Here is a 16,881-nt window from a genome sequence, read left to right as displayed (position 1 = left end):
TTCAATCTATAAAAGCATTCTAGCAATTGTCGAAATTATAAATGTTGTTATTTTTTTTAAGTTGTAGGACATCACGTCTGAAGAATCAGTGAGCTGCAGGATTGTGCACATTTATAACACATGGGCACATGAGACAACTGCGGAAAATTAAGTAGCTGGAGGTTAATGTTCAGTACTATTATCAACTATTATTTTAATTACTAACAATTACAACATCTGGTTTGACTGTAATACTCATAAATGCAACACCTTCGGCGTCATAGCCTTCAAAGGAGTCCTGCGCCCGTGTTTACATCCTTTGCTAAACATCCCGGATATTTCAACATTAGCTGATGTACTAAATGACATCTGGTAAGATTTGAGGCTACCCTGGGCTGGCCTTGGGTCAAACATCACGCTGGCTTCAATATCACACAATTCAGTCAAGGTGACATTTGCAAACACACTACAGGGTACACTGCTAGCGAAGCTAAACCAGTACGCGGCATTATAATCGACGTCGCTCGCGTGCAGACAGCGTAGTTGATTGTAATGGAAGCGCGTAGACGCGCGCTGTAACGTCCGTTTCCGCTGTAATAATACGCAGCTAACTGCTTGCCAAGAACTGGCCTGCAAACAAGTCCTATAATCACATACTTCACAAGCCTTCACAGCACTTAACATGCATTCACTACTCTCTGATCAGCCATGAATATTTCCTTCCAAACAAGCGTGTGGATGATGTAGGTTACACCGCGCGTAATAACTACACAGCCCACCGGAGATATATTCACATATTCAAGCACTACAGTCCTCATAAACCAACCTGACATCTGCAGACCATGTCAGCGTCCTGGGCCAGCAGGTCCACCACCTTTCCTTTCCCTTCATCGCCCCACTGCGCTCCGAGCACCACGGTCACTTTGTTGCCCACACGCGGGCTTGTGTCCCGGCTAGTCCTGTCCTCGCCGTGGGATCCTCCGTCCTGCGACTGTGCGTTCACGCTGTCTGACATGACCGTCTCTCCTCTGCTCTGCCTGCAGCTCCGCAATGCTCCTCTGACACAAGCACACCTGAGCAGACACCGAGAGCGGAGCACCAATTGCGTCCCAGCGCCTCCCCCTCCACACACACACACACACAGTCTGGTGCACTATCCTTGTGGGGACTCCCCATTGGCGTAATTATACTGTACAAACTGTATTTTCTATCGCCCTACACCTAAACCTACCCCTCACAGAAAACATTCTGTATGATTTATAAGCTTCTGTTCCCATGGGGACACAAGTCCCCATGAGTTGGTGTGTATATTCAGGTTTAAGACCCCGGCCCCGCCCGTATAGAAAAACGATAGACCGTAAAACCTGTACACGGTTTAAGGAAGTGACGGCTTTGTGCCTTGGACGTTTCCGTTAGTGGTTGGAGGATTGCGATAATTTATTTAATCCTCGTGAAATGTCAAAATTAAAATTAGGTCCTTGTTGTGTTTGTATGTGGGTTGGTAGGTTAATCAGAAGATTGTAGATAGAGTGTCAATGGTCCATTTGAGATATAGGTGGCGGTAATGCACTTATAAGTCAGCGATCCCCCGTAAAGCAAGAAGAAGAAGAAGAAGAAGAAGAAGAAGAGCAGGAAATGATGGCAGGAAATGGATTTGATGTATGATGTGTGTGTGGATATTAATGTGAGGGGACAATGTGAGTGATGTGTAAGTTTTAGTGGGAAAAGGGAATAGATCACCTATTATCTGATCCACACTCCTGAGCAGAAGGGGGCGGTAATGCACCAATAAGCTGGATGCCAACCGCCGTTAAACTGGAAAGAAGAAGAAGATGGCAGGAAATGACGGTAGCTCTGGTAGTGATCCGGAAATGGAAGACGAATCGTGTAGCGGGAGTGCAGGAGGAGAAGAAAAACAATAGTCAAGGATAATTTACGGATAGTGGAAAGGAGGATTACGTGAGTAGGAAAAATATAGAGGAATACAAAGTAATGATGAAATTTGCAGAACCTGGTATGACGATAAACCCAATTAAACTGACCAAATCGCTGAATAAAGCGTAAGGAGAAATAAATAGTGCAAAGACTCTTAGAGATGGAAACTTGATTATCATGTGTAAGGATGAAAAACAACAAAATAAGGCACTAAGTATAAATCCGATGCTTGGATACCTGGGATCATGCACATTGATGAAGACGAAGCCTTGGGTTAGAGGCGTAATAACTGGAATTCCTACTGATGTACATGCTGATCAAATTAAAAGTTGCATTGAAGGGGGAAGGTAATTGGAGCAAAACGGCTTCAATATGTGAGAAATAAAGAAAGGATGGACAGTCTATCGGTTATGCTTCAGTTTGATGAAGAAAGAATGCCGGAGAGGGTAAAAATAGGCTATGTAAGTTACCCAGTAAGTCCATACGTACCTTCTCCACTTAGATGCTTCAAGTGCCAGAAGTATGGACATGTTAGTGCAGTTTGCAGAGGAAGACAACGTTGTGCGAGATGTGGGGGTGATCATGTATATGATTTATGGCTGAAGTGGTAAATTGTTCTGCTCAAACAGAAAGCAGAACGGAGAGAATTAAAACCATAATAAGGGCAGCTGATAGATACTTGAATGTAGCAGGTGTATCGTTGGAAAAAAATAAATGACATGCTAAAGACTCAATCTAGAACTCAAACAACATGTGGAATTACATAATAATAATAATAATGCTTTTAACGATTCTGCAGTGGAATGCCAGAAGTCTTATTTCAAATGGACCAGAATTTAAAAAGTTTATAGATCTATTAAATAAGAAACCAAACATAATTTGTGTACAAGAAACATGGTTAAAACCTAAATTAAATTTTGTTCTGCAAGGATATAATATTGTAAGAAAAGATAGAAAGACAGGTAATGGAGGTGGGGTGGCCACTTTTATAAAAAATGAATTAGAATACAGAGTCATTAATGAGATTGAAGAATATGAAGTGGTGGTGATAGATGTATAATACAGAGAAACAAAATATCAGAATAATAATTTATTATAATCCTTGTAGTAGATTAAGTAAAGATTTAGAAAAGGTTATTGGGTCAGGAAATCATAAAATAATTTGGTGTGGAGATTTTAATGCACATAGCACTTTATGGGGAAGCAGTAAGGATGATCATAGTGTGGATGTTGTAGAATAAATAATAGACTGTAATGGGTTAGTATGTTTAAATGATGGTAGAAACACAAGAATAGATTTGGTACGTGGTATTGGGTCAGCTATAGATTTAACATTGGTTTCTGAAGATATAGCAAGTAAATGTGTATGGAATGTTTGGGAAGATAATAATATGGGTAGTGATCACTATATAATTTTATGTAAGGTAGAGATGAGTGTAATAGAACATAATGGGATTTTAGCTCCAAGATGGAGATTTAATAAAGCAAACTGGGAAGCATATACATATTTAAGTGAGGTAGAACTAACAGCAGTAGAACTAAATATGATGGAAGACATAGATGAATGTAATGGGAAAATATGTAAAGTATTGTATGATCTAACTAATAATATTATAGGAAAAAAGGGACCATGTAAAAAGAGGAAAGCAGTTCCTTGGTGGACAGAACAATGTAGTAATGTGGTCCATAATAGGAATAAAGCATTCAGAAAAATCAAAAAGATAAATTTATTTGAAGATTTTATTAAATATAAGAAAGCGCAAGCTGAAGTAAGAAGAATAGTCCGAGCAGCTAAAAATAAGTACTGGAGAGATTGGTGTAATTCAACAGGAGAAGGTATTGACATAAGTAAAGTATGGGGATCAATTAGGAAAATGGGAGGAATTTATAGAAATCAAACTCTTCCAGTTTTAAAATAAATGATGAAGGAAGAATAGCTGTGACTGATAATGAAAAAGCTGAAATGCTGGCTAAAGTATTTGTTAAAGTCCGTAGTGATGATAATGTATCGGAGCATATTAAAAAGTGTAGAATCCAGAACAAGAATTAGCACCCAGATGTGATGATGAAACGAAGTCCTTCTGGAGACACTTTAGATGCAGAATTTACTATGTATGAACTAAAGATGGCTCTAGGGGGAGTTAAACATGCATCTCCTGGAAGAGATGATATATGTTATGTAATGATTCAACATTTGTCAGATAGATCTTTAAAAATTATTTAAAATCTTTTTAACAAGAGATGGAATGCAGGAAAGATTCCTTCTTCGTGGAAACATGGAATAATAGTACCAGTAGGCAAACCTGGAAAGGACAAATCCAATCCAATTAATTATAGGCCAATTGCATTAACTTCTAATTTATGTAAACTGATGGAAAAAAGGATAATACATAGACTAAATTATATATTGGAAATAAAAGGTCTTATATCGCCATATCAGAGTGGATTTAGGGCTGGTCGGAATACAATGGACACACAATAGACAGTGAAACTCCTCAAGGAAGTGTATGCAGCCCAATATTTTTTAATATTATGATTAATGATATTTCTAGTAATTTTAAAGGTGATATTGGAAGGACATTATTTGCTGATGACGGGGCAATATGGAAAAGAGGACGTAATATTGCATGTGTGTCTCAAAAATTACAAAAAGCAGTAGATAAAGTGGAAGAATGGGCAAATAATTGGAGCTTCAGATTATCTGTAGCTAAAACTCAAGTTATATGTTTCACAAAAGGGAAAAATGTACCAAAGGTTAAGTTGAATTGAGAAAGAAACCCCTAAGAACATTATATTGCACAGCAGTATTTAGATCAGACTTATCCATAGTGGTTACATATATATATATTCAGACCCCCTTATTTTTCACTCTTTGTTATATTGCAGCCATTTGCTAAAATCAAGAAAAAAAATGTCCCTCATTAATGTACACACAGCACCCCATATTGACAGAAAAACACAGAATTGTTGACATTTTTGCAGATTTATTAAAAAAGAAAAACTGAAATATCACATGGTCCTAAGTATTCAGACCCTTTGCTCAGTATTTAGTAGAAGCACCCTTTTGATCTAATACAGCCATGAGTCTTTTGGGGAAAGATGCAACAAGTTTTTCACACCTGGACTTGGGGATCCTCTGCCATTCCTCCTTGCAGATCCTCCCCAGTTCTGTCAGGTTGGATGGTAAACGTTGATGGACAGCCATTTTTAGGTCTCTCCAGAGATGCTCAATTGGGTTTAAGTCAGGGCTCTGGCTGGGCCATTCAAGAACAGTCACAGAGTTGTTGTGAAGCCACTCCTTCATTATTTTAGCTGTGTGCTTAAGGTCATTGTCTTGTTGGAAGGTAAACCTTCGGCCCAGTCTGAGGTCCTGAGCACTCGAGAAGGTTTTCGTCCAGGATATCCCTGTACTTGGCCGCATTCATCTTTCCCTCGATTGCAACCAGTCATCCTGTCCCTGCAGCTGAAAAACACCCCCACAGCATGATGCTGCCACCACCATGCTTCACTGTTGGGACTGTATTGGACAGGTGATGAGCAGTGCCTGGTTTTCTCCACACATACCGCTTAGAATTAAGGCCAAAAAGTTATATCTTGGTCTCATCAGACCAGAGAATCTTATTCAGGTGTTTTTTAGCAAACTCCATGCGGGCTTTCATGTGTCTTGCACTGAGGAGAGGCTTCCGTCGGGCCACTCTGCCATAAAGCCCCGACTGGTGGAGGGCTGCAGTGATGGTTGACTTTCTACAACTTTCTCCCATCTCCCAACTGCATCTCTGGAGCTCAGCCACAGTGATCTTTGGGTTCTTCTTTACCTCTCTCACCAAGGCTCTTCCCCCCCGATAGCTCAGTTTGGCCGGACGGCCAGCTCTAGGAAGGGTTCTGATCATCCCAAACGTCTTCCATTTAAAGTACAGGGATTTCCTGGACGAAAACCTTCTCCAGAGTGCTCAGGATCTCAGACTGGGCCGAAGGTTTACCTTCCAACAAGACAATGACCCTACGCACACAGCTAAAATAACGAAGGAGTGGCTTTACAACAACTCTGTGACTGTTCTTGAATGGCCCAGCCAGAGCCCTGACTTAAACCCAATTGAGCATCTCTGGGGGGTCCTAAAAATGGCTGTCCACCAACGTTTACCATCCAACCTGACAGAACTGGAGAGGATCTGCAAGGAGGAATGGCAGAGGATCCCCAAATCCAGGTGTGAAAAACTTGTTGCATCTTTCCCAAAAAGACTCATGGCTGTATTAGATCAAAAGGGTGCTTCTACTAAATACTGAGCAAAGGGTCTGAATACTTAGGACCATGTGATATTTTAGTTTTTCTTTTTTAATAAATCTGCAAAAATGTCAACAATTCTGTGTTTTTCTGTCAATATGGGGTGCTGTGTGTACATTAATGAGGAAAAAAATTAACTTAAATTATTTTAGCAAATGGCTGCAATATAACAAAGAGTGAAAGGACGCCATGATGGTCAGAGGCCAATGGGCAAAATGGGATTTTTAATGACCACAGAGAGTCAGGACCTTGGTTTAACGTCTGGTTCTAAAGACCCTATCTCTGGTAGAACAGCTGCTGCAGTATTTATTCCAAAGTTTCAAACTAGTATTAAGAATAACTGATCATGTATCTGTGTATACAGCAGAATTAATTGCCATGGTGGTAGCAATTCAGTGGGTAGAGGAAGTAAAACCAAGATTAGTAGTAATATGTTCTGACTCTTATGCAGCAATATTGAGCCTTGCAAGTGGAGTAAAATCATCAAGGCAAGACATTATTTATGAGATTCTTGCAAGTTTATTAAGAATAAGTAATATAAGCTTAATAACATTTTTGTGGGTTCCCGCTCATGTGGGAGTGGAGGCTAATGAAGTGGTTGATAAGCTTGCTAAGCAAGCTCTTAAACACTCAGAAATAGATATTCAAGTGACTTAGCAAAAATTAGGTTAAAGGGAAAATTAAAGAATTCATAAACAAAAAATGGCAAGAAGTATGGAACTGTGATAGCAAGGGCAGACAAATGTATAATATTCAGCAGCAAGTAGGAAATGGAAGAAGTGTTTTTAGGAATAGGAAAGAAGATACAATTATTTCTCGCATCCGAATAGGGCATACTAGATTAAATCATGAAAACATGAAACTGGTCAATGTATTTTTTGTAATCAGGCAGAAACAATAGAACATGTTTTAATAAAATGTAAGAAAATATGAAAAAGAAAGGTTAAAACTCATTAAGGAAGTAAGAAACATGGGTGTTGAATCATTTAATTTGTCAAGCCTTTTGAAATCGCATGCAGAACAAGGTAAAATATATGGTGCTATTGTTAAATACATTAAAGAAATGGGATTAATCAGGAGAATTTAGGATTTTTTTGGGGGGGGGGTTATATATATATATGTGTATGTATGTATGTATGTATACAGTATATTAGTTGATTAGTAGTGCTTCGCACTCCAATCCTTCGCACTGCTCCCTCTGGCCCGGTATGGATAGCAACTATAGGATATAACTTGCAGCACACATTTTGATTCAGGTAAGTAAATGTCATTTTGTTTTTTTCATTTCTTTATTTGCATTTCTTTACGTTAACTCTTCAAGTATGATGCAGCATAATTAAAGATAGCATTGTGGTTTTCGTCATTGTTTACAGGGTTGGGCAAAGATACATCAAAATGTATTTTCAAATAAAATACCAAATACCTTAATTTTAAGTGTATCAAAATAAACTACAAAATACAGCAGCTACACCAAATATCAAAATAAACTACTGTATTTTTGTATTTTAAAAATACTAAAAAACAATTTTACAAGGGAGCATGACATTTCTTCACAAACCTTCCATCAATTGGCCTATTTGATCTATCGCTTCACCAATACACTGATGTTTGTGAACAATGTTTGATAGCAACAGCTTTTCTCTGCCCGAGTCATGCAATAAATCTGACATATGCAACCAGTTAACAGATCAAATATTCACATATCCCTGTGATTTCCCAGATGAAGGTTAGTTTTAAAGTAACCAACAGTTTAATGTTTAACAGTTTGCGAATGACTCATAATTGTATCCTAATTTAGTTACTTGGTGTTTGGTAACTTTGGAAGTTGAAAACAAACATTTTAGCATTACAACAATTATTAAATTATCAATATGTTTTGATTTTAAATGTAGCCAGAAACGTAATCAGAAAGTAGCAACAGAAATTGTCAAGGAGTATTAACCCAACTCCAACCACTGAATCTATTGAGAGGCATAGAAGTATAAAGGACATACACATATACACTTATAATAAGTGCAGTTGCACCAAGCACATCACATTCTATTACTCATTCATCCTTTTGAATGAATGAATGAATAATTAATAATCCAATGTGGCTGAATTAAAACAATTCTGCAAAGAAGAGTGGGCCAAAATTCCTCCACAGCGATGTGAAAGACTCATTGCCAGTTATCACAAACACTTGATTGCAGTTGTTGCTGCAAAGCGTGGCACAACCAGTTATTAGATTTAGGGGGCAATTACTTTTTCACGTAGGGCCAGGCAGGTTTGGACAGCTTTTTTCCCTTAATAAAATAAATAATCATTTAAAAACTGCATTTTGTATGTACTTGCATTATCTTTGTGTAATATTAAAATTTGTTTGATGATCTGAATCTTTTTAAGTGTGACAAATATGCAAAAAAATTAAAAACCAGAAAGGGGGCCAACACTTTTTCACACAACTGTATTTGCTTTCCCCAACAGGCCTATCTATGTAAACGATTTCTAAAAAATTACCGTTGATTCACACTTTATATCATCGCCACGATATGTATTGTCATGTCACCCAGCGCTAACATGCAGTAATGCTTTAAACACATTTGACAAGCTAGTTGATAAAAAACAACAACAGTCGATTAACTATTAAAACTGATTGGCTAACAGTATTTTTTCCCTTTGTCAGTGCTCTTTTATTCTTTCATGTTAACTGAAGGCTAATCTGAATGATGCACTATTTTAACTTTAATGAACATGTTCAATTGACCATGACATCGTCACCTAATCTTATTCCAGAAAAGTCACTCACCCAATGCTGAATGGAATTGTACAGCTGCAGCTCAAGTGATGAATGTTGGGGTTGGGAGAGGGGGTGTGTCTGAACTAAATCAGTACACTGATAAAGAGGTTGACTGGCACAAAGTATTTTATGTATTTTGAAAATACAAAAATACTAATCTTAAATGTATTTAAATACAAATTACATTTGATTTTTGCCGAAGGCTTTAAAATACAAAATAGTATTTTGTATTTCAAATACGTATTTTAAATACATGTATCTGAAATACTGCCCATCCCTGATTGTTTACATATGCACCTAGCGTTTTGGTTCATGTGTAGTGAAAAAAAGCCAAGTTTTATTTCCTTTCTATTGCTAAGTGGCCTATAATTAAGTATGAGTTCACATTAGTTGTTTAGCTATCTTGTCAGCTGACAAACGCAGTGAGTAACACGTTATAGAAATGTATACTGTAAACTTGAATGTTGTATTGTGTATCAGTTAACTGCAGTAGTTTGCAAAAGGTAACGGTAATAATTTTTTCATCACTTATTAAGCTTGGCTAATGTTGATTCCAACATATACTGATGTATTAAACAATAATAGTATTATTTTTAAATATTGTGCATTAATTTAATTAGTTTTTCTACTTTTGTCTTTAGGAAAGCCATCATCTGTAATGTAAGACAGATGTAAGACTACAGGGTGACAGGAAGGATAGCTGATCGTCCAAACCATATGTGACCATATGAACCAACAGATGCGTTTGAGAACTTGAGCATGAAATGCAATGTAGTACTTAAAGGGTTAGTTCACCCAAAAATGATAATTTTGTCATTAATTATTCACCCTCATGTCGTTCTAAACCCGTAAGACCTCCGTTAATCTTCGGAACACAAATTAAGATATTTTTGATGAATTCTGAGACCTCTCTGACCGTCCCATAGACAGCAGTGTAATTACCACGATCAAAGTCCAGAAACGTAGCAAGGAGATCGGTAAAATAATCCATGTGACATCAGGGGTTCAACTGTAATTTTAAGAAGCTACGAGAATACTTTTTGTACGCAAAGAAAACAAAAAGAACGACTTTATTCAACAATTCGTCTCCTCTGCATCACCCGCGTGACGCAGCTGATACAGAATAGCATACGCTGTTTACGTTCAGTGGATATTCTCCAAAATGGCACCAGGGTGACGCGGAGGAGATGAATTGTTGAATAAAGTCATTATTTTTGTTTTCTTTGCGTACAAAAATGTATTCTCGTAGCCAGCAGTGCAGAGCTTGCTCAGGAATGGCAGCAGGTTGATGTGAAAGCATCTGCACGCACAGTGAGGCCAAGACTTTTGGACAACGGCCTGGTGTCAAGAAAGGCAGCAAAGAAGCCACTTCTCTCCAAGAAAAACGTCAAGGACAGACTGAAATTCTGCAGGAAGTACAAGGATTGGACAGCAGAAGACTGGTGCAAAGTTATTTTCTCTGATGAAGCTCACTTCCGACTGTTTGGGACATCTGGTAAATCGATTGCTCTGAGAAGAAAAGAGGAAGCGTTACCATGAGTCCTGTATTGTGCCAACAGTGAAGCATCCTGAGACCATCCATGTGTGGGGTTGCTTTTCAACCAAGGAAGTGGGCTCTCTCATAATTCTGCCCAAAAACACTGCCAGGAATAAAGAATGGTATCAAAACGTCCTGCAAGAGCGACTTCTTCCAACGATCCATGAGCAGTTTGGTGATGATCCATGCATTTTCCTGTCATATATATACTGTCACTTTACTAATGAGCCATATTCATTTAATTTTCTGTTTAAATGATACCGAACTATTCAGTTCAGTGGGGCAATTTACGTACAAATGGATATATGAATGATTTACACATCTTATGTTTTGTAAATAAAGTTACTTCAAATCACATACTGTCACTTAACTATCAACATATAATTATATTATTATGACATTACATAAATTACATTATATATTATAAGAATACATGTCAAGTAATACAGCTTATGGCTTATATATACAATATATATATTTATACACACACACACATACATAAAAGCCCATTGAGAAAGTGTTGGGTAATGGATAACTATTATAAACATTTAATTTGCATCATTATAATTGTCATATTTTCCCCAAACACAAAGCACATACAGCTGTGCTCATGTTCATGTATTTCTTGCATCTTTAAGATGTAATATATATATATATGTGTGTGTGTGTGAGAGAGAGAGAGAGAGACCCTGGGCCACAAAACCAGTCATAAGATTTATACATCATCCAAAAGCTGAATAAATTAGCTTTCCATTGATTTATGGTTTGTTAGGATAGGACAATATTTGGTCAAGATACAACTATTTGAAAATCTCGAATCTGAGGTTGCAAAAAAAAATCAAAATATTGAGAAAATCACCTTTAAAGTTGTCCAAATGAAGTCCTTAGCAATGCATATTACTAATCAAAAATGAAGTTTTGATATATTTACAGTAGGAAATTTACTAAATATCTTCACGGAACATGATCTTTACTTAATATCCTAATGATTTTTGGCATAAAAGAAAAATCAATAATTTTGACCCATAAAATGTATTTTTGGCTATTGCTACAAATATACCTGTGCTACTTAAAAATCAATAATTTTGACCCATAAAATGTATTTTTGGCTATTGCTACAAATATACCTGTGCTACTTAAGACTGGTTTTGTGGTCCAGGGTCACACACACACATATATAAAAACACAGAGCTGGCTAGATGTGCAATTTTTGCACATCACTTTGGGTGTTCCTGTGCACCCAGGAACCTTGCATCTTCCCTTTTTGTCACACAGGATTTGCCCGTATGTATTGTCAATGGGAAATCCTGGTTAGGGATGGGAGCAGTGGACCCCTGAGGCAACAAAAAGTAAAACTGCATGTCTGAACATGCAAAATAAAAAAGTCATAAAACCTGACAAAAGTCTTCTCTACACCTTCACACACACACATTTTTATGTACAGTTCATGTCATTTTAAATAAGATTACTAAAGCAAATAATCTTTGCGCCTTCTCACACCATGTGCTCCTGTGACCATGTGTCAGAAAAGGAAGTCCTGTCTTCAAATGGTGCTTGATAGTGACTCCCACACCTTATTGGACTGTTCTTTGATACTTTTCAAACATTTTTAATTGGTTGCAATCATTTAAAAAACATGTACTGAACATTGGGGCATAAGAAAAACTTTTTGTTGCCTGAGGACAATGCTATGCTGTAGACGAGGGTTAAACATTACATTACGTCAAGGTTTCCTAAACTGGGGGTTGTATGTTTAATGGAAAATCGTTGGTTTAATTAATTGTTAATTTATTACCTTAAAATCTGGGGGGGACTTCAAGTAAATATATTAGGTAAAAGAGATTCTGCTGACAAAAAAAAAGTTATATAAGTATAGCTAGTAAAGTAAATAAGAAATAACATGAATTTGTGCATTTTAATGTGTTTGAAAGAAAAAAGTCCAATAAAAGTAATACATGGTCAAATAATCTACTGAGTGATAATTCAAATAAAAATGAATGTGTTCATTAGTAGCCTAGTTGATGCAATGTTAAAGTTGAAATGATTTTTGTAAGTCCAGTGGTCAAATGCTGTGTGAGCCAACTGAACATTGACTGCATTTGTATGAATGTCCACAGAACTGGAAGACTTTCTGAGTATATATATAAGCGGTAGTAGGCTATTTTAGAAAAGAACATTTAAAAGATGAAAAATGAATTAGGGAGAATAAATAAATTATGAATAATTAATTGCTATTTTGTGCATAAATAATATGTAATCATGTAATCAATAAAAAAAAGTAACTGTATAATTACGAGTATTTTAAAATTTAATTTAATCTGATTACAAGTAGCCTACATAACATTTGGAATCTGATTACATAATCCAGATTACTACCCAGTTCTGTATTATATATATATATATATATATATATATATATATATATATATATATATATATATATACACACTAAAAAAAAATATAAACTCCAGCTTTTATTTGCTTTCATCAACAGTACTTAAGTCTAACCACATTCCTGCAGTAACAGGTCATCAAGTTTGTTAGATGAAGAATTGTATTCATATGACAGTCTAGCTGAAAGCTTCGACCCAGTTAATTCAACTGTCATTTGAATCCACCTGTGTGATTTGAGACAGCTGTTGAGAAGAAGCTTAACATAAATATGCTTTGCTTTTTAAAACGACAAGAGAACAGCTCAATTAATCATTATTACATTACAGCAAGATTGCGAGTGATATTTCTTTTATAGAGAGTTCAATAAAGAGCTAATCAATATCAAGGAACTTGCCTGTCAGACAAAAAATCAGCAGTTTGTAATGTTCTTTTCTGACAAACTCAAAAGCATCAAGCTTTGTGTGTTCAACCAGCAACAGGCAGTGTCAGTGACAGAACCACGCTGTTGAAATGGGGATGTCTGCATCTGAACTGGAGGGAATATCCGTGCTCTATTATGCTCAGCACCCAGCTCTTCACGCATCTAGGAACTGACATAGCGGCCGAATCTCTGTGGTCGCTATCGCTAGCAGCGATGTTCGTAGACTGGCGAGGCTAAATGCACTGGCGGGGAAACGGCTCATGGAGGACAACACTGGGAGGCCGTAACAGACACAGACAGCGGCTCTGCGTTGCTCTGAGTCAGGACGAGTAACGCCATATTAATATGATTAGGAGAAAGCCGCTCTTTTTGTGAGGATGTTTGTGTTTTTACTGAACAAACATGAACATTGCATTTGTCACCTACAGGAACAAGGGGAACAACAGTTAATTCAACTGTCATTTGAATCCACCTGTGTGATTTGAGACAGCTGTTGAGAAGAAGCTTAACATAAATATGCTTTGCATATTTGCAACGACAAGAGAACAGCTCAATTAATCATTATTACATTACAGCAAGATTGCGAGTGATATTTCTTTTATAGAGAGTTCAATAAAGAGCTAATCAATATCAAGGAACTTGCCTGTCAGACAAAAAAATCAGCAGTTTGTAATGTTCTTTTCTGACAAACTCAAAAGCATCAAGCTTTGTGTGTTCAACCAGCAACAGGCAGTGTCAGTGACAGAACCACGCTGTTGAAATGGGGATGTCTGCATCTGAACTGTAGGGAATATCCGTGCTCTATTATGCTCAGCACCCAGCTCTTCACGCATCTAGGAACTGACATAGCGGCCGAATCTCTGTGGTCGCTATCGCTAGCAGCGATGTTCGTAGACTGGCGAGGCTAAATGCACTGGCGGGGAAACGGCTCATGGAGGACAACACTGGGAGGCCGTAACAGACACAGACAGCGGCTCTGCGTTGCTCTGAGTCAGGACGAGTAACGCCATATTAATATGATTAGGAGAAAGCCGCTCTTTTTGTGAGGATGTTTGTGTTTTTACTGAACAAACATGAACATTGCATTTGTCACCTACAGGAACAAGGGGAACATAATGCAGTGCTTGGGGGTCGGGCCTCCAGCGAGCTCTCTTGGCCGGTCCGTCAGGACGAGGGCTTGGCAGCCGAGGGTGGTCCGCTGTCACGGTGAACTTCCGGCTCATATTGAGGAGCCGCGGAGGATGTGGCAGGCTGCTTAGCCGTTCTCTGAGCAGAGCGAGGCGCAGAAGAGGAGCGTGATGGTGAATGGAACATGCGCCAGAGCATCAGATGACTCATCGCCTCAGAGAAGCGCTCAACGACCAACTCCACGGCGTACCCGAAAAGGCCGGAGGGAGTGATCGGTGCGTTGAGGAGTGCCTTCCAGTCAGAGTCCTTCAGGTCAGCTAGGGTCGGCCATAGGTGCCTGTGTAGGACTACCAATGCCATGAAGCGCATTGAACGACCAATGGCTTGAGCAGAGCGCTTTGTCAACATCAGCGCAAAGTCCGTCTCTGTGCGCAGGTCTTTCACGACATCCGCATGTCCAGGGACTGCAGGAGCTTAGCTTGAAAGACCTGCAGCACCGCCATCGTGTGCAGCGCGGATGCCGCTTCGCAAGGTGTAAGCCTTGTCAGCGAGGTTGGCGGTCAATCTGTAAGGCTTAGAAGGTAGGCTGAGGTCTGCACCAAGCGTGGCCAAGAAAGGGCACCGATGCGCAGCGGCGGTCTCCTCGACGGGGGGCATGTGCACATAGCTGTCGGCCTCCGCCCCGTCCATGTGGGAGAACATGGCCTGAGTGGAAGAGTGGAAGCACGCCGTCTGGGGTGCAGACCACGACTTAACCACCTGCTCTCGTCAGCGAAAAGGACTGGCGAAAGGAGCGATGGCAGGCCCCGAGGAAGGGCTCGTTGGTGGCAGTGGGCCTCGTCCCCATAAGGCCATGAGCGATGCTCCTCCAAGTCCTCAAAACACGTGCCGGCAAGTCAGTCCAGTGCACGCAGTCAGACTCCAAGAACGCCGCCTCAGCGTGGGGCAGGCCCAGGCAGGCGATGCAGTGCTTGTGCTGGTCCGGGGGGGGGTCGATGGGACCCGCACGAATTCAGCAAAAGGTAGCCATTGGCTGTGGTGAACCTGTATTATAGCAGCGTGAAGGAGAATATTCTGAGGCAGTTGTCGCTCTCACCGCATTATATACTGACTGCATGCTTGTCAGTATTTGCATGCAGTTTGCATAATTAGCGACAATTGGCTAGTTTATTGTACTGGCACTATCCTATAAGGTTTCAGGATTTTGGAGAAGGGGAGGAGTTCCCACTGCGAATGCTTCGCAATGTAGAGTGAACGCTCGAAAGGGAATGACATTTACACGACCATGGCATTTTGTGGGCCTAAAAACACAAACTTTTGAAAACGGGTTTCAGAGGGTATGTTTACACGATAACAATGTTCCTCTGTTTTTTTTGTGTACAGGCAACTATGTTGTCAAAACAATCCCCATTCATGTGGATCCTCTTAAAAAGTTTAAAAAGCTGTATTATGCATGCCAGGCCAGTAGTTGGCAATGTAAAGAAACACTATGTGAACAAGTAATATGCTTGATGTCACTGTTTTCACAAAATAGTTTACACAGAGATGATAACGGTGTAATGCCCCCAAAACGCAGTTGTCGTGTAAATAAACTGCCAAAACACATAAAAAGTTTTTCATTTTTAGTTAAAAATGGTGTTGTGTAAATGTTCCCAAAGTGTAAGTTTTTCAAAATGACACTCTTACCGTCTCCATATAAACTGCAAATTTGTGAAAACAGTGACGTCATGCACATGCATGTCATGTGTTCAGTCTATAAGAATGCATATGTGCGCAGGCATGTCGTATTTCTTTACAAAGTGACATCGCCAACTTCTGGCTTGGCATGAATAAAACAGTGTTTTTAGTCGTTTTTGTGAAACTGTAAAGGGGGATCATTTTAACAATGTTGTCTGTACGCAAAACTTAAACGCATTTCCATTTTTAGTGCATTGTTGTCATGTAAACGTACCCTCAGAGACTGGAAGTAGTGCAACAATCCATTCCAGAAGTAAAAATTCTATTCATTGTCTCCATATGGAAATTGCTTTTTAATGATAAGTTGTAAGACATTAAAGACAGACCTACTCTGAGCTATGTTGTTAATCAATGGTATTTGCTTTTGTTGGAGCTATCAGGTCACATTATTTCAATTTATTTTTAAACAATCAAGTTCAACAGCAGAATTCCTGGTGGAAAATCTACATTACCCATAATTCTGAAAAAGCCTTCACCAGTCAGAGAATCGAAACAAAAAATCTAAACAAAATTTTGGAAAATTTTTCAATTTTTCACCAAAAGAACTTTTTACCGCCCACCCACTCCCATAAAGCAGTACAAATGAGTCAAGTTTCCCTGCTCTCTCAAAGTACTTGAATATTTGTATGCATAATATGTAATAAATATATTAAAAAAAAAAAAAAATAAAATAAATATATATATATATA

General features: G+C 38.7%; 2 protein-coding genes across 3 annotated transcripts in view; one reads left to right on the top strand and one right to left on the bottom strand.

Annotated features, from left to right (window-relative positions):
- The window catches only part of adss2 (adenylosuccinate synthase 2), a 17,374-nt gene extending 16,259 nt beyond the window's left edge, over nucleotides 1-1,115 (bottom strand). For both annotated transcript variants that reach the window (XR_001609222.1, XM_016272188.1), the window contains exon 1: nucleotides 806-1,115. Coding sequence is in view for 1 of the 2 variants with exons in the window: in XM_016272188.1 (XP_016127674.1) it covers nucleotides 806-994 (189 nt within the window). In the remaining variant the exon portion in view is untranslated. The remainder of the gene's footprint in view (nucleotides 1-805) is intronic.
- A 14,136-nt stretch (nucleotides 1,116-15,251) lies between these two features.
- Nucleotides 15,252-16,881, top strand: part of LOC107585270 (desumoylating isopeptidase 2-like) — a 7,328-nt gene continuing 5,698 nt past the window's right edge. The window contains exon 1 of the mRNA XM_016272216.1: nucleotides 15,252-15,350. Within this exon, the coding sequence (XP_016127702.1) occupies nucleotides 15,252-15,350 (99 nt within the window). The remainder of the gene's footprint in view (nucleotides 15,351-16,881) is intronic.

The sequence above is a fragment of the Sinocyclocheilus grahami genome, unplaced genomic scaffold, assembly GCF_001515645.1.
Source record: "Sinocyclocheilus grahami isolate Dianchi unplaced genomic scaffold, SAMN03320097.WGS_v1.1 scaffold68.1, whole genome shotgun sequence".
Classification (NCBI taxonomy): Eukaryota; Metazoa; Chordata; class Actinopteri; order Cypriniformes; family Cyprinidae; genus Sinocyclocheilus; species Sinocyclocheilus grahami.
This window is presented reverse-complemented; position numbering and strand designations above follow the sequence as displayed.